This window comes from Lagenorhynchus albirostris, chromosome 1 (assembly GCF_949774975.1).
Source record: "Lagenorhynchus albirostris chromosome 1, mLagAlb1.1, whole genome shotgun sequence".
In the NCBI taxonomy this organism is placed as follows: Eukaryota; Metazoa; Chordata; class Mammalia; order Artiodactyla; family Delphinidae; genus Lagenorhynchus; species Lagenorhynchus albirostris.
Genome location: NC_083095.1, coordinates 114,574,632 through 114,593,620, shown reverse-complemented (window position 1 = coordinate 114,593,620; position 18,989 = coordinate 114,574,632). Strand labels below are relative to the sequence as shown.

General features: G+C 37.8%; 1 protein-coding gene across 6 annotated transcripts in view; it reads left to right on the top strand.

Annotated features, from left to right (window-relative positions):
- NEDD4 (NEDD4 E3 ubiquitin protein ligase) overlaps positions 1-18,989 on the top strand; it is a 156,585-nt gene that overhangs the window by 106,875 nt on the left and 30,721 nt on the right. For 3 of the 6 annotated variants that reach the window (XM_060150461.1, XM_060150425.1, XM_060150467.1), the window contains 7 exons: positions 1,552-1,602; positions 3,282-3,343; positions 5,773-5,875; positions 10,770-10,936; positions 12,832-12,949; positions 13,041-13,208; positions 16,663-16,728. In XM_060150461.1, the coding sequence (XP_060006444.1) occupies positions 1,552-1,602; positions 3,282-3,343; positions 5,773-5,875; positions 10,770-10,936; positions 12,832-12,949; positions 13,041-13,208; positions 16,663-16,728 (735 nt within the window). The remainder of the gene's footprint in view (positions 1-1,551; positions 1,603-3,281; positions 3,344-5,772; positions 5,876-10,769; positions 10,937-12,831; positions 12,950-13,040; positions 13,209-16,662; positions 16,729-18,989) is intronic. The other 3 variants (XM_060150434.1, XM_060150443.1, XM_060150453.1) reach the window with 3 other exon arrangements.

Below are 18,989 nucleotides of genomic sequence, written 5' to 3'. Positions count from 1 at the left end.
AAAAATCTCAGAGAAGTTACTTAACTGTTAACTCTAGTGCCCTTCGGGAACTGTGATTGCAGGGTCAAGGTTTTCATAAGCTTACTTTTAAATTGATAAAGATTATGGGTGACAGATATTTACTGTCTGTTACGTGTACAGGGTTTTTTTTTAACAATTAAAAAAGCTTAAGAATAAAAGAATGAATAAATAAAAGTGTTAATATTTCCTCTAAAAATATTTCACCTAGTTTTGATCATTGTGCTATGGTTATGTAAGATGTTAACATTTGGGGAAGCTGGTGATTTTATTCTTTAAATATTTTTCTCTCTTCTCTCTCTCTTTCTTTTTTCTCTTCCTTCCCCTCCTATCTTTCTGGAACTTCACTTACACATATATTATACTGCTTGATATTTTACCACAAGTCCTCTTTATTTTTCATATTATACAAATTCTTTTGATATATCTTCAGGTTCACAGAACTTTTCTCTAGTTATTTTCAATCATACGTTAAGCAGATCCACTGATCTTTAATTCAGTTATTCTATTTTTCAGTTCTATATGTATTTCAAAATATACATTTAATTCCCTTTTATAGTTTCCATTTCACTGCTGAGATTCCCCATCCATTCATTTATTATGACCTTATTTTCCATTTTATGTCCTTGAACATCTTTATAATAGCTACTTTCACTTTCCTGTCTGCTAATTCCAAGATCTGGCTTATCTTGTGGTCAGTTTCTATTAATTACCTTTTCTCTTGCTACTGGGTCACATTTTTCTATTTCTTTGCATGTTTAGTAATTTTTAATGTATATTGGACAGTGTGTGTGGCACATGATGGATACAATGAGTTTTGTTATCTTTCCCTAAAGAGTTGATTTTTGTTCTAGCAGGTTATTAACTTAGCTGAACTCTAAATGCTAGCTCCCCTTAGGTGAACATCAACTGTGAAATCTATGCTGAGTCCTTTCATCCTTCCAGCTGTTGCCTTTCACATATGCAGTTCAGGGATCAGCTAGGAATTTGGATAGAGTTTGTACGTAGATTTGAAGGGACTCTTGTGTCTTCTTCCTTTCAGGGGTTGTCCCCCTCACTTTCCGGTTAGACTGTTGACTTCAAAGTAAGTCTTTGGACTCCTCAAATGAGTAAGATTTCAGATTTCTCTTTGAGTTGCAATCATTCCACCATATGAACTGTGGAGTACTACCAGGTGAAAAGCCATATGAACAGGAATCCTACCTAGTACAGTTCATTCTTTCAAGGATTGACTTCCAGTTTCTGCTTACTTTTGGTCACTCTGTGGTGCTTTCAAATAGTTGTTTTGATATATTTTCAGAGTGTATAGTTATTATCTTCAGAAGGATCAATCTAATATACTCCATTCTGCCATTACCAGAAGTTGTAGCATATTACCTTTTATTTTCCATTGATTTTTTCATTGATACTTAATAGGGTTAAACAAAAAAAAAAAATTCGATGTATTTTTGTGAATGATGACAATAGCTCATCAAAGTTTTCCAAAAAGATCAAGCATATTACTAATGTCATTTTTTCTTCTTTCTTTTGTAGACAAGAGATGATTTCCTAGGTCAAGTGGATGTTCCTCTTTATCCATTACCGGTTAGTATAGATGTCCATGATTTTACTTTTTATGTTTATTCTTTTTATTTTAATAAATACTTACAGATACACAATATAGTAAATGTAAATATTTGATTTGTGAAGTGTATACTGCTATTATTTCTTGAGCATATTGTTTTCTGAAAACTCATCTCAGTTTTCCATTTTATTTTCAAAATTCCCTTACGTGGGCTTCCCTGGTGGCGCAGTGGTTGAGTCCGCCTGCCGATGCAGGGGACGCGGGTTCGTGCCCTGGTCCGGGAAGAACCCACATGCCGTGGAGCGGCTGGACCCGTGAGCCATGGCCGCTGAGCCTGCGCGTCCGGAGCCTGTGCTCCGCAGTGGGAGGGGCCACAACAGAGAGAGGCCCGCGTACCGCAAAAAAAAAAAAAAAAAAAATCTCTTACATGAACCCCAGTAAGAAATAGAGAGCCACTGAAGTTGGTTGACATCATGAAAGCATTGTTTGAGGAAGATCACTTTGGAAATATTCTATTGAATAACTAGAATGGGGAGAGCTTAGTCTCACAAAAAGAAACTAAGATCAATTACAACAATATGGGCATGAAACTGAACCTGGACCAAGCATATAGCAACAGAAGAAAACAGACAGATGCAGGGAACATTTCATAACATAACGTTACTGGATCTGGTTTTTAACATGGAGCTCCAGTTGAAAAAAATAAAATTAAGCAAAAAGTAAAGATAATACAAGTTGAACTTGCGAGATAAGGGTACTATCTCAAGTAGAAAACATAGGAGGAAAGCCATTTTTTTTTGAGATATGATAAATTTATTTTTGGCCATATTGCATATCAGTAGTAAACAAGAAAAATGAAAGCTTAAAGTGGGCAGCTGACAGAGATATAAAAATAAGTTGTGTAGGGAAAAGGGTCTGGAAGGATTGAGAGCTATCATTGTTAAGGTAACCGCAGAATCTCTGAGAAGAATGGGCTGTCCAAACGAGAGGGATGAGAGCATTGAAGGCTAAAACATTGAACGTTCATCAGTGTGGCTCTGTCAAAGGAGAAAGAGAAGACAGACCAGGAGAAATCGGAAAAGAACGAAGTAAAATGATGTCATGAGAATTTAAAAGAGTTTCAAGACTGAATGGGTAGTTAACAATGCAAAGTGCAGCAGAGAAGTAAAGGAGAATAAAAACAAAGGGCTGCTGAGCTTGATAAGAAAGAGAAGTAATACTTCTTTATCAGTCTTTTCAGATGTTTATTGTCTCTCTGTAGTCTTTAGACATTGCAAGCTTTTGATAATGAATTTAATCCAGTCTTATTTTCCAAGCTGCTTACTTTTTTGTTCTCCTAGAACTGTCTCTATGGTCTAACCACGCCAGCCTGCTGACATTGTACCTATTCCATATTTCTTTGGGGCGCAAGCATACTAACCATTCTCTACTGTTTTTCCACTTTTACCCTCCCTTTGTCTTCACGACACACCTGCTCAGCTAGTTTTATACTGAGTTGTGATGCCAGGTGCAATTCCTACAGTGCAGGAAAGTGAAAGTGCTGTCAAGTTACCAACTGTTGACCGTTTAATAAGCTAAAGCTACTTTTTTCTCACCTCTAACTTCGATTATGCCTTAGGTCATAGTTAATGGATATTCTTGAAAAGTATGTATTTTTGGTGTTACAGATGTATCTTAAAAACCCACTGTTTTATTCTAGACAGAAAATCCAAGAATGGAGAGACCATATACATTTAAGGATTTTGTTCTTCACCCAAGAAGGTCAGTAAATATAAAATAATAACATTTGAAATTTTTTTTAATCTCTTTATACCTTACAGTAACCTCTTTGGAAATTCAGTTTCAACCTTTGTAAATAAGCTACATACAAATATTAGTTTTTAAAAGCTTTTTTGCTATTTCTGATTAAAAAGTAATATAGGCACAGTGCAAAAATTCTGAAAATACAAAAAAGTGATCATACCCCTTTGGGAAAGACTTGTCTCCCTTATATTTATCATACTATGAGAATGAAATTTGTCATTCGTTTATATGTATTTTATATCTTACAGTATATGTAATTTTGTCATACTGCGCTTTAAAAAATCACAAACATCAATTCATGTAAAAAAAAAAACATCCAGGGAATTCCCTGGTGGTCCAGTGGTTGGGACTCAGCACTTTCACTGCCATGGCCCTGGTTCAGTCCCTGGTCCGTGAAGTAAGATCCTGCAAGGTGTATAGCACAGCCAAAAAACAAATCCAACTTGATACACACAAAACCATTTTCAGGGATATATAACTACATTTAGCATACTTTCATTTAAAAAAAGATATTTCAGAAAACTCAAATATTTAGAGAAAATAACATGAGCAAAGACTATAATTTACAACCCAATAGCCTGTTCATAATTCCATTTTCCTAAACTGAATTACTTTATTTTTGTCAAAATTTTTAAGTTTAAGCTGTAAATAAAACTCCTTTTGATCTTCTGAACCACAGAATCAAGTAAAATCTAGTGAAGATGTGTATGTGGCTTTACTGTCAGAAAGGGCAGAGTAAAGCAGAGGAAGGAAATCTGTGAAAACAACATTATATGTTTTGTTTTTAAAACTAGAAAATGCAATTGAAAAATATAGTATGGGAACTTAGTAAAATTTTTGATTAAAATATTTTATATTTTTATCAAAATTTTTAAGTATTCATTGTAATATAAATTATTAAAATAAAGGGGACAGTGCTTTCTGACTGTGTTCATATTTACCATCTATAAGAGAAACCACATATTTAATTTCTCTAGAAGTCTTGCAATATAAGTCTCTTTTCTTCCTTTAATTTTGGACTGACTGTGACATCTGTCTATCAAGAATAACTAAATATTTCTTTCTTCTCTTATTTGGTTGCTCTAGTAACCTGCTTTTCAATTTGTCAAATGCTTTCCGGTATCTTTATCTTCAAAACACATCTTCTGTCTGCACTGGGTATTACTGCAAGTGCAGAAAGAGCTTTATCCAACTACATTCTTAGATTTTTTTGAGCATCACTAAGCCCAAACCCACAGGCATATTATCTAGTTGGAAAAACATAATAAAACCTATCATTGTGGAGAAACTCTCCTATAAAATATTATCTGAGTAAGTTTTCTGTATCCATCTTTTATAACAAGTGAGAGTGTTCACACCCCCTTAACTATGGAGACAGGAGTCACGTTAGTGGCCTGGGAAAAAGCTTAAGGGAGGCATTGGCGGTGAGGTGGGGTAGGGGAGTATCTCTTGAAGACAGGATAAAAGATTAGGACTTTTATGTCATATTACATAACTGAAATCCGTTTTAAAAAAAATACCCCAAAAACCTATACAGAAAGCTAGGACAAGCAAGGATTTCTTAAGTAAACAGGATGCTAGATTTGGTGGGGGCAATAGAGAGAGTTAGGTCTTCAGTTAGAAGCTTAAGAAAGACAGGTTTTAAAATCCTTAAATGTTACTACACTGGGCAGCAGCCCTTAACTTAGACAACTCATTATTCAAAGAGGTGAGACAAGATACAATATGAAAACAGGTGAGGTAAATTAACGTATGACAGATTCAAACAGCTGTCAAAGACACTAGGTTTCAGGCAGTTATCCATCCTTGCTCTCCACTTTTCTGTCATCTTATACAACATGGTTAGATTATTATCCCTAAAGCACATCTCTGAGGATGACTTTCCCTAGTCCCAAAATTCTATGCAAAATAAAATCTAAAAGTTCTCTTATTTCACATGGATCTCATCAGCTGGACCATTTCCACTCCCTTTATGTATCCTGTAATTCAGCCAGTCTCAGCTACTGCCATTTCCTTAACTGTACCCCAGGTTTCCCATCTATTTCCTTGTTTTTGCTCTCTTCTCTACCCATATGCCTTTCCCTTCACTGCCACAGATCAAAATCCTCCCCAGTCTTCTAGCCCCAACTCAAATGCCAACTTCTCTTTCAAATTCTCTCTGATCTTTCACTTAAACTTCCATAGTTCCTTATTTATCTCATAACAATTATTTATTTATGGATGTTCCTTTGTCTCCACCATCTATTCCTTTTCTTAAATATCTTCTGCACTGGAACTTGTCTTTGAATCTCCTCTAGTAGCTAGTAGATGTTCAGTAAACTCTTATTAAATGAGTGCTTTTCTTCTTAGTATTAAAATTTTGTGAATTATTATTTTCTTTTCTACAGTCACAAATCAAGAGTTAAAGGTTATCTGAGATTAAAAATGACTTACTTACCTAAAACCAGTGGCTCAGAAGAAGATAACACAGAACAGGCTGAGGAATTAGAGGTGAGATTTTATAAATATTTGGTTAAACTAAAAAGAAAATATCTAATTTCTTATTTTACTATACTCCAAAGAAAAAATAACTATTCAAATGAAGTTAATGTGTGAAATAAAAATTACTTCCCTGGACATTTGTTTATTTTACCCAAGAATTTGTTAAACATTTCTTTCCGCTAAGGATATTTCTGTAGAATGAGTGGCCATTACTGATGGCATTCTTAAGGGTTAGGGAATAGAGGTTGTAATGTTTATAAATGAAAGCATTTGTTGTAACTAAGTCATTAACTGTTTCTAGTTTTTCAGAGTTTTCTAAAACGATGTCGTGTTCCCCCTCCATTAAAGTAAGAACACAATTTAGTATTTGTAAGTTAAATATGTGGAATATTTGAGGAGGCTCTACTAATTAGGAACTCTTCTATGAAATATAATTCCTGTTACTTTTCCTATCATGCTTGGGGTGGGAGTGGGCGGGAGGGCTCATAGAAAAGGAGGAGACTAAGAGAGAGAGAGGGAGAGAATATAAGTCATCTAATAAAAAGCCACATTTATGGGGGGCCAGAAGAATTTAACCATCTTCACGGATGACAGGATAAGAGGAAGTCCAGTCAAGGATTTGGGCAGAACCACCTGCCTTTGGGGTGCGTGAAGAAGAGGCAGAGAGTATGTACTTGGAATAGAATTGGACAGGGATTTGGAGCCTGGAGTCTTAGTTGCAAGCTCTGCTGCTTGTGAGTTGAGTGACCATGTGAGTGTCTGACCTTCTCTGGACCTCAGGTTCTTCCTTTACAGAGTGACAGGGTTGTACCAGACGACCTCTGAGGTTTCTTCAAGCACAAAAATTCATGATCTGAAAAGGGAACAAAAACATTTGCCCCTTGAGGTTCCCACTGAAGGAACCTTATCATCAAAAGATAGCACCTTATTCTACCACATTGACTGAAATCACCCAGTGTGCTGGCCTCAGTCTGCTTTGGAGGGTTTTGCATGTGTGGCTTCCTCAGCAGTCATGCCTCTTTGATCAAGGTCTGCTGAAGTCTCCAGAACTGTAAGGCTGAGGGACCCTTCCCCAGTGCTGGGCTCTGCATCACACACCCAAACGTCTTGAGAAAGAAAGTTCAAGGACAAGTAGTGCTTTTGCAGCAAAGCTTTCTGGGAATTTTTTATATGCACTAATGAGACTTTACTTTGTTGGGGAATTCATAATAACAGAAAGAAAGAACTATTTTTCTTTAAATCATAGACTGTAGTTAGCCCTTCCTCTGGCAATCAGAGAACTTGGTATCCTCTGTTAAGTCTAATTCCATTATTTGATTACCTTGTTTTTCATTTTAGTTTTTCTCTGATTTGTCATATAACAGTCTTTTTTTTTTAATTTAGAAATTTATTGAGTAGAATTTTCTGTACCTGGCATTTTGGTGCACAGGGAAACCTGAATAATGGAATTCTGTTTGAAATGAAGGATGTCTGCTGTAAAGAAAGAAAATTCTTTATTTAGTAACTTAAAAAACCTTTAACAGCATTTCATTATTTGGTAACCTGCTCCAAGTTTTGCCCACACGCACGTATCACAGGTACCTTATTCACAGTTCAGTTTCTGCGGGTAGAGCTGCTTCACTTCATTTTGTGGTCTCATGTCTCAAAGTTTGAATTCCCTCAGAATGCACCTTATAATTTCAGTAGATGTAAGCATGTAGGAGTTTATTTATGAAAGGCCCTAGGAATTCAAACACATGAATCTGTGCTTATTTATCTTCTGTGTAGCTAATGACCAGAGAAGTCTTGTCTTTGACATTTAGTTTGTGACTGAATATATAAAATCCTACCATTTAAAGAAAACAATTGTGATTTTCAGAAGAGGCTCACTCTTAGGCAGTGTATGCCCTAGTACAATAAAGTGTGGCTATAATAGATAATTGTGTAATATTTGATATTTGCACCCCTTGTAACTTTAGGTTTAGTTGTATGTATTTTACACAATTACCGTATAATATAATGTTTGTTGTACCTCTATATGCTTTCTTTCTGGACTTTGACTCTGTTAAATTGTGGGCAGTTGCATATTAGCTTTGAGGTTAGTAATAAAGTAACATACATTGATACTTAGAAAATTATTTTGTGAAGAATATTAGCTGATACATGTTTAATAGGGAGGCATTCTCGACAGAAAATGAAAACTCATTCTTTCTAAACAATGTTCAAATGTGTAACTATACTTCCTCTTGGAACTGAAACGGGTTTTTTAAAAATAGGCCCTTACTTAGTTTTTTTCCCTCTTCACAAGTTTACTTGGGTAACATAAATTCAATAAGTAGACCTTTAAGAGAGAAATCTTTGGGCTTCCCTGGTGGCACAGTGGTTGAGAGTCTGCCTGCCGATGCAGGGGACACGGGTTCGTGCCCCGGTCCGAGAAGATCCCACATGCCGTGGAGCGGCTGGGCCCGTGAGCCATGGCCGCTGAGCCTGCGCGTCCGGAGACTGTGCTCCAACGCGAGAGGCCACAGCAGTGAGAGGCCCGCGTACAGCAAAAAAAAAAAAAGAGAAGTCTTTAAGAAGATTTTAAAGAAATATTTTTGGTACGATTTTCCAAGCTCTGAATATTTTCATAATCCTTCACAGCAGAAGTGAGAACCCTTTTATTAATAAATTTTATTAATCTGCAGAAAAATAATCAGTGACCGTATTTTTTTATTAGTCTTTTTTTCAAGAGAGTGAAATATAAAAGTTCAACTCTAACACTTTTGAAATTGAGACCAGAGAAGTAAAATGTGATTTAATATGTGCAAGACAAATTTTTAGATATATAGATCCTATATCATGATCATTTAAAGGAAAGGAAAGGAGAGAGAGAAGGAAAGTAAACATTGATGGAGAGAAAAAGTAAGGGGTTAGAGGGAAGGGAGAGAGAATGGAGTTTGGGCAATAAAAAGAAGGAAAAGAAATTAATGAGATATCAGTTCCCATAGAAGATATAAAGAAGAAAATAGGCTAAGAAAGAAAAGGAGTCTGTTTTACTTCCCATCCAGATTCCTTTTCCCAGAATAATTCTATCTGTCTTCCTCTCTCCTACACCTCACCTTCCTTTCTGCCTCAGTCTCTAACCTCCCACTGGAGCTAGCCAGAAGAAACCAACCTTGCTGCAGAAACCCCTATCCTTTTCTCCCAGAAAACATTTCTTTTCTTCCCAGCTCTTCTCCTTGACCCTTCCTCTTCAGAACCCACCTTCCAACGTAGAAGAATTCTCTTCCATCTTCTAAGCCTTCAACTGACTGGCACACAACCGTCCTCCAGTGCTAGATCCCCAATGTCTAGAACAAAAGGCTCTCTATATATTAAGGAAATGATTTTTTTACCTATTATTATGGTACCAAATATGTTCCCCAGCTTGCCTTTTTTTTTAACTTTGATTTAGTAGTTTTTGCCATGTACAAATTTGGGGGGTTGTAATCAAATCACTCAATCTCTTTTATGCCTTCCAGGTTTGATGTCATACTCAATGGCTCCTCCACTCTTAGAATATATTTTTTTAATATCCCCAGGTTTGCTCTAATACATTTTGGTTTTACTTTTTAACATTTTAAATATTGCTTAATCTGTAACATTCTGTTTATAAGGTATGAGGTAGAAACCCAGATATTTTTTTTCTAAGTAATTTGCCTATCTTCTCACAAATTTGAAATGTCTTTATCGTATACTAAATTCCTATAAATTTGATTCTTCCTGAGTTTTCCAATTCTGTTCATTATTGTGGTTTGTGGTATGTTTTATCTGATAAAGTTAATCTTCACTCTCCTTTTTTGGAACTGTGCTGATTATTCTTGCTTGTTTTTATTTCTATTTGAACTTGAAAATTGCCTTGACTTGTTATTTTCAAAAAAATCCATAATGTAGTTCTATTGGAATCTTGGCAACTTTATAAATTAACTTGGGGAGAATTGACCTTTCTGAGATTAAATCTTCCTAGCCAAGATCACATTATGTCTCTTCATTCATTCAGGTCTTCTTTTGTGTCCCTTTAGGAGAATTTTTAAGTTTTCATCACTAGTGTATTTGTGCTTCCTAACCATATTGATGTTTAGCAGAACCTTTTACTGACTGCCTTTTGTGTTATGAGGTTTCTTGTATAAAAGCATGTCACTAACCCTCGCTATCCTTTTCAAATAATTCCTTACTCTATAACTACCCTAGCTAAGGGTTTTTGTATGTTTGCCCCTTGCTAGTCTCAGAGGAAATTTCCAGTGCCTTCCTAGCATATAAATAAAACAAAACAAAACTTTCTTTCTTTGACTGTTTTATGACCTGACCAAAATGCCTTTCCATGGTCTGGAGGAGAAAGAGAAAAGTCAGACCAGAGAATCATCATGTCTTTTCCATCACTCAGTTATTTCTAAATCATTTGCCCTTCCCTATCATGCCTCTACATATTTGACCTTCATCCAGTGATTTTTTTTTTCAGGTTTCAGAGAGTTGTTTATTTCCACCATAAACAAGGTGCTTTCTCTGTGGGAGAGACAATGCCCAATAAGATATTATCCCTGTTTATAATTTAGAGAATAGAGTAAGGTTAAACTATGCTTTTCAATTTCTTAGTGCCTTCCAGTGCTGTTTGTTTATTTGAAAGTTTTCTGTGTCCTTTTTCTCCTATTAGACATGTTTTAAATTTTTTCCAAAAAAAACGTTTTTCAAGCAAAATTTAAATGTTATCATTTTGCAAAAAAAAAAATCTTCATTATCGTAAAATATTCCTATTATGGTCTTAAAAGTTGACAATGTGCTAATTCTGTCTTTGCATAGTTTCTGGAACTGGGTGTGCTAAATCTCTTTTAAAACTTCCTCTAGCATAATTTATAAGGTTAAAAAAATTAAGCACACACTTAATTGTTACCATTCTGTTTTTCAGCCTGGCTGGGTGGTTTTGGACCAACCAGATGCTGCTTGCCATTTGCAGCAGCAACAAGAACCTTCCCCTCTACCTCCAGGATGGGAAGAGAGGCAGGATATTCTTGGAAGGACCTACTATGTAAACCATGAATCTAGAAGAACACAGTGGAAAAGACCAACCCTTCAGTATGTGATGACTTTCATGTTTGTAATCTGAATACTTTTGGACCACTAGTTTTCATTTTGAAGTCATGACTCAAATGGATTCATAATAGTGTGGGGATCCAAAAACTGCAAGAATGCTAGGATTTTTATGGCCCAGGGCTTTAAAAATGCTATCATGGATGCTTCTTTTTTAAAATGATTTGATAGTATTAAAAAGTATTTGGGTCACAAATACCACCCTTCTAATTGCTTCTTTATTTTAATAAGTTGCCAGTTATTTCTGTTTTTAATTGTAGCCACAAAAGAAACGTTTTTCTCTTGAGACTAGTTTAGAAAATCTTGGAGATTCTTTTGTAGTTTGTTACTAAAATATAATGAGATGTTAATTTCTACAGTACGGTATTTTTAAAGTGTAAATTATTTATAAAGTTGAAAGGACTCAATAATAAGGTCTTTTGTTAAACACACATTTGCCAATCTGGTCAATGTATACATACTTTCCAGTGTACCCAAATCAAGGACAGAATGGCCTTTGAGGTATTCTGATCTATGTTTCCTCAGTGACATTTTTCTTTTATTATCATCAGACTGTATGTTTGTAAATAACATTTATAAATTCTTCCATTATTCATGTTTATTATCAAATATCCTTCCACTTACCCTTCCTTACAACCTTATGAAGTCTTTCTTTAGTTTTCTTCTTTTTGACACAGACATAAAATTTTTCTTATTTGTCCCTTAATGTTCTAATTTTTGGCTTTGGTATTTTGTATCTGATATAGTCCAAGCACTTTCATAGATATTTTCCCTTCTCACATCCTTCCAAAGCAAATTAATGATCCAAGTTCTTCGTGTCACAGAGGCATTGATCTCTGTAGAATGGCGTACAGATTGCAAGAGTGAAAGCACGATAAATTTCTGCAACATCCTCCTGTTGTATACCTCAGTGTTATGGCAAGCCTGACTTGAGCAGAATCACATTTTTTTTCACTGTGGTTGATGTTGTTTTCAGCCAGCAAAAATCAACTATTTAGGAGGAAAAAAGTGTGAGGCATTCCCTTAGGACCACTATGTTTTCTCCAGCAACAGTGCAGTAAGAACTGGTCTTCTGACTATCCTGGGCTTATCTGTCATTAAATAAATGAACAATAATTTTGTTATTAAATATCTATATAAAATTCTAGATCTTATGGTCTGGCTATATTAAACACAACTAGCTGGAACAGTATAACTCAGAAATGACTGGGGAGTGGGTGTTCAGTCTGATTAACCGTACCTTTCCTAGATTCAGACACGCCTTTACTACTGTCCTTTTTCAGAAGCGGTCCATTACTGTATATGATCAAAAGCAGATAGATACCATTTAATCTGTACTCTATCAAGTTTTTAATTATAGCGTCCTTACACTGTCTTTCCTTCTGCCCTCTGCGTTCCTACATGGGAAATCTACTCTTGGCTAAAGATCAGTTCTGGAAAATGTTACTGTCTGATTCATGAAGATGTATATGTAACTCTTAAAGCTTCTGTTTTAGGAACTTTCTGGAGCTACTTTAGATTTTACTCTTGTAAGAACATGGTGAAGTCATAATATAATGAAATTATTTATGAAACTCTCAGGTATTCATTCATTCAACAAATACTTTTTGAGTGCCCATACATGGGAGACATTATCCTAGGCACAGGGATGAATGAAAATATTAGGAATTACACATTTTCACAAAAACTTTAACTCCATAAGGTACTCTTGCAGGTACCGTGGTGCCTAGGGCTTAATCTATGCCTTTTGAAGCAACCTTTGGCCCAGAACAATAAATTCTGATCTAATACAGGTTTTTTTTTTTAATGAAAACAGAATTTTTGACTATCACCTTAACTCTCTTCAGACGTGGGTGATGGCTTTTACATTTCTAATACAGGGACAACCTAACAGATGCTGAGAATGGTAACATTCAACTGCAAGCCCAGCGTGCATTCACCACCAGGCGGCAAATATCTGAGGAAACAGAAAGTGTTTACAGCCGAGAGTCTTCCGAGGTAGAAATCATTTTCTCATTCTTGTTGATAGACATATGTTACAGCAGTAGATTAAGGTATGTATGGCTTAAGCTTATTCTGTTCATTTTAGAACTGGGAAGTTATAAGAGAAGATGAAGCCACCATGTACAGCCATCAGGCCTTCCCCTCATCTCCACCATCAAATAACTTGGATGTCCAGACTAATCTTGCAGAAGAATTGAATGCCAGACTCACTGTTTATGGAAATTCAGCCACTGGCCAGCCAGTATCCAGCTCAGTAAGATGGTCTTAGATTTTGTTGGAGCTTCAGGATTTTGTATTATATATTATTCCATTCAGTGTCTAAAGACTGAATGTTATCTTTTTTCCTCCAGTTTTACTGAGACACAGTTGATATAACACATTGTATTAGTTTAAGATATACACCATAATGATTTTATAAATATGTTGCAGAATTATAACCACAATAATTTTAGTTACTATCCAACACTTGACAAGTTTTTTTTTTTCTTGTGATGAGAAAAAAATTGTCTTAAGTTACACATAATAATGTGTTAGGGACTTTGGTACTTTACAGCACGGCCGTTTTCAAATATCCCCACTAATAGTATGAGGCAGAGTTATGGAAAATCCAAATGGTCATTGGAGTCTAAATGTCCATTACATGAATCAGTGCCCTCCAGCCAAAGGCTGCCAGGAACACACCTGTAATTGAACAAGTTGGGTTTATTACTCGTTTCAGCAAGGGGAAAACACACCACGAGTGTCTCAGTAGCAGTATGTTAGGAAAGACTTAAAGGATTTGGGCTCATGTTAGTCAATTCTGAGGAGGGTTTAAGGAAGCAGGACTTTGCTCTGCATTGGATGCTGTCAGGAAACAGAGATTATTCTGTGATTGGGTATCTCAAATCTTATCTGTCACGAGACTAAAGCTATATTTAGCAAAAAAGCAGCAGTCACTTATATCTGCCAGGATAGAGAGATAATTGGTATTTTGTGGCTTGGACAGTGTTCACATGTTGCTGTGTTTAGGCACGATTACAAAGTAGTGCTGATTTTGTCTTGATGATGCCGATGAGTGCCAGGGTGGGTCCTGGGTGTTTAGGGTTACTTTTCTCCTTCTCAGTTATACCACACATGTCACCAACACACATGTGAATAAGAGCTGATGTACTTTGACTAAACAAGAAGATAGATGACCTTCTCACTCCAGCAACTGCTTGAAAAATTGCTGTCTGTGGGGTCCAGAAGCAAATACTCCAACATACACTGCCCTGATGAGGTCCTTGTGGCTAGCTCTCTAACCTTATCAAGGGAGACCTTTCAGTGGAAGACAAAGAGGCATCTGAGGATGCTGTGGTCATTTCCAGTTGGAATTCCTTGCTTTTCATTCAGTTAGTAAATATGGAGGGCTGACCGCATCCAGGTTATATGCTGGTTAAAGTATCTTCAGCCTACAGCCCACCTATCTGTTTAAGTATTGCCTATGGCTGCTTTCACACTAGATCATCATAGTTGAGTAGTTGTAGCAGAGACCGCTTGGCCCATAAAAAATATTTCCTATCTGGACCTTAACAGAAAAAGTTTGCTGACTTCTGTTCTAGCATCTCCCTTAAGACGCTTCAATGTAGACAGTTCTGTGTAAATGCCTGTGTGAATATCCAAGAGCAGGTCTGCCTGCCTGCTCCCTTCCCCTCCTTTCTTCCATCTGTCTATTCTATCTTCCATTCATTTCATTTTATTTTTTGGTCAGAGGAATGGGAAAGGTCAAAGACTTAAAGGATAAGCTATATTGATTTGCTGGTGATAAATCACATAAGGTCCTATTCCCTTTCTTCCTGTTATTATTATTTTTTAAATTATAAAACAGGGAGATCAGCTCGGTGCTTTATGACCACCTAGAGGGGTGGGATAGGGAGGGTAGGAGGGAGACTCAAGAGGGAGGAGATATGGGGATATGTGTATATGTATAGCTGATTCACTTTGTTATACAGCAGAAACTAACACACCACTGTAGAGCAGTTATACTCCGATAAAGATGGTAGAAAAAAAAAAGTAAAAGGTGGCATCCATACAATGAAATACCATGCAGCCATTGAAAAGAATGAAGCATCTTTGAATGTATATGTTGTATGGAACAATCCCTAAGAGATATCGTTCAGTGGAAAACACCAAGGTACCGAACAGTGTTTTTGGTACGTTACCATTTATAAAATTATTTACATGACAGAGAATAAATATGTGTATCATATTTCTTGAAAACTAAACTAAACTTGGTAACATTGCTCGGCTCTGAAGAGAGGAACAGGGTAAACAGGGCATATATCTTTTGTACCTTTTGAATTTCATACCATGTGCATATTAATTCAAAAAAAATTAATTTATTATTTTTAAAGTATTATATGGTCATGGTTAAAAATTGAAACAGTACTGAAGTCTATAAAGCAAAAATTGAATCTTCCATTTTACCTCTAACATGTGCTCCCTCAATTGCCATTAATGGTTTGGCATATATAGTTTTAAACATTTTCTACATATTCATAAACATGCATGCACAGACATATTTGTATATCATTTTTTTAACCTGGGATCATCTTGTGCGCACTTTCTGGTAACTTACTTTTTTTACATACTGTATCATAGACATTGGACCATTTCAGTAAATATAGGTGTGCTCTTTTTAAAACCAACAACAACAAAATAATCAAACATCATTCCCTGGTGCAAGTAACCCTTAAGCTATTTCTCCAGTCTCCTTTGATGGACTTGAGATTGTTTACAGTTCTTTGTTATTGTAAACAATCCTACAGAGGCTCCTCTGACTTAATTTATACATATATTATAAATTTTAATGTCATTAAGTAACAGAACTAAAATATTTCAGATGGCAACAACAGCGTGCATATAAAAGCACAAGGAAAGAAAAATTATGCAAGTTCCAGGAAACAAGTAATCTGGAATGTCCAGAGGGTGGGTTGTGAGATTGGAGGGCTGCAGCCAGCAGGAAGAGCCAGGTCCGGAAGCTCACTAACCATTGTGCTCTGTGCTGTAGATTTTATCCTAGTGAATTTAAGTCATCGAAGGGCTCGGAGTGAGAGAATGATGTGATGAAATCTGTGCTGCAGAACGCTCTCTGGCTGCAGCACGGGGTATGGAGAGTAGACTTAAGCAAATAAGACTTGCAGCAAGCACATCTGTTAGGATGTTGCCATAGTAATAGCCAAGGTGATAAAGGATGAAAACCTGAAGTTTAAAAAAAAGTGTAAGGGAAATGTATTTGAGAGCTAGTAAAGAAATAGAATGCATAGGATCTGGTAACTGACCCGGCTGTAAGGGACAGGAGGGGGAGAAATTGGGGGCTGACCGATGTCTGCCTAGGGCAGCTGCTGGCCTCCCTTGCTGCCCACTGAGACGAGGAATACCTGCGAAGGAACAGGTTTGAGTGGGTGTGGACAGGGAAAAGCTGAATCCAGTTTTGGACACAATAAAGGGTTCTCTGTTAGACCTTCAAGAGAACGTGTCCAGGAGACAGTCTAGGACTCGAGGGACAAGTGTGAGCTGGAAGTTGGAAGGCATCGGCGGGGGTGGCGTGGTGTTGAGTGAGGCTGAGAGTGGGTGGGGTGGGTGTTCTTTCTTCTGCCCCATCATACCCACCCTGCTACCTTATCTGCCATTCAAAGACAAAGCAGAGACCTAAGGTTATTATCGTTCTTTTTTTTTTCTTTTATAAGAATCATTCCAGCAGAAGAGGCAGCTTACAAGCCTATACTTTTGAGGAACAGCCTACACTTCCTGTGGTGAGTTTTAGCCTCTCCCCTCAGTCCTCAATAAAAATATAAGACGCAGCAACTTTTTTTTTTTGGAATGCTGAACATGAACGTTTGATCCAGCACAGCATCTGGGCTCTGGGGGATGAGGTTGAGGGAGGGGAAATGGGATAGGCAGGCCCTTTAAAGACAAAACCTGGAGACCTGTCTCTCCCATCATGAGAAAGCCAAGTCCCCATGTGCTGGTGGGTAGCGTCTGGGCTTGGCAGGTGAAGCGCTGTGTGGGCTGGAGGTGTTGTGTACAGATAGAGACTGTGGTCTCCAGTGGCCTCTGCTCTGTGCCTGGCCTGTGGCATCTTGCGACTGTTTCTGCCCCGTGCATGAAGCTGCGTCAGGGGCCGGTCCCTCAGGCAGGTGTGCCCTGGTGTCGGCAGCCTTGGCGGCCAGGATGAACCTCATCAGCCCGCTGAGGAGCCGTCCGCTGCTTCCTCAGTAGCATCTCCCGCCATGACCTGGACTGGAGCTTAGACCTAACAACGTCATGGCCTCCATCCTCTTTCTGACTCAAGCATCATTGCTTTGAGTTTGTCTCTTCCTCAGATGGTCCCTGCTTGTTTTTCAAAGCAAATGTAAACACCCAGGCTCCTGGCCCTTTCAGCCTCCCCTCCCTCTTAGCCACCCACAGACCCCCCCACCTGCCCCAGCCACCTTCCCTTCTGTCTGAGCTCTTTCTTCCAAATAGCCTGTTTCCATGTCCTAATTCTCTCCCCATTCTGGGTCTGTGAGTGTTCCAGTCCCCCACTTGGACTGGCCGCCTTACTTTTTTCCCACCAACCATTTGTGATTTTGAATGGCAGTCTGTATATTAATTTTGAAAAGTGGGGATTGTTTTTGCTTTCACGGGAGTTCCAGCAAAGGAATGCACAGGCCCAGAAGTCCTCGACCTAGGAGTGGCTCATCTATCTAAAAAGGTGGCCCTGCATCAAGAGAGGGACATGGACCCTGTGCTGAGGAAGGAAGGGGTACCCACCTGTGCAGTTGGTCCAGTCACCATTGACCATCAGCAAGAGGGTGGATGCCACGGCAAGACTGCCCTCCCCAGCCTTCCTCTCACTTACTGCCCCGTGTCTGTCCACCTCCACTCGCCTGGAGCCACTTAAGGAGATCCCTGGTATTTCTCCCGCCTCACTTCATCATTTGCTCTATGCATTGAAACTGGTGAATTTCTGATTGACTGACAGGCACTCATCCGAGAAACTATTTTAAGTACACCAGATGAGCCATTGAATCTAGAGATGATTTCCATTTTATGTACTGGAAAAGCGATTTCCGTGCCTTTTTCTTCTCGATACATTGATTAGAGGTCTCTTTTGTTTGGTTGCATGTTTACAGCTTTCTTAAGGTATAATTTACATGCCATAATATCCACCCATTTTTAAGTACACAAATAAATGAGTTTTAGTAAATTTATGCAGTTGTGCAAATATCACCACAGTCAAGTGTGAGATTCTCCCATCGCCACAAAAAGTTTTCTTAATCCTAATACCTACTCTCAGCCCCAGGTGAACACTCATCTGCTTTTGTTGCTAGTTTTGCCTTTTCTAGAAATTTCATGTAAGTGGAACTATACAGCGTGCCGTCTTACGTATCTGGCCTCTTTCACTTCATGTGATGTTTCTGAGGTTTATCCATGTTGTTACATGTCTCAGTAGCTCATGATATGGCATCGTGTAGATGTGTCTCCTACGTCCCATGTATCTACTCACCAGCTGTAGGACCTTTGTAAAGTTGGGCGAATTTGAATTCCATTATTTTGTAGACTCACAGCTCATCGTAACTGTCAGCAATGTACATCTAACCCCCGTACATCTAGGGAACAGTATATCTAGTGAACAGACTAGTGTGATAGTTTGTATAGGTAGGACACATTAGGGAACCAGGCGAAACCTTGAAGAGTCTAATCTCTAAGACAAAACGGGTACTTCCCTGGCGGTCCGGTGGTTAAGACTCCGCATTTCCAATGCAGGGGGCGCAGATTTGATCCCTGGTTAGGGAGCTAAGACTCCCACCTGCTGCACGGCCAAAAAAATTAAAGCTCATGAAAAAAAAAAAAAGACAAAAGGAAGGCCAGACCTGGACTATTTTAAGTAAACCTGGAAAACTAGACCTCTTTTGTTCATTAGTAATACACTACAATAGTCAGCATGTCCCCAGCCCTCACAGAAAGAAAGCAGGGGTAACTTTTGACTTGGCACTTATGGGTGATCATATCTGTGGTTTGACTACCTGGG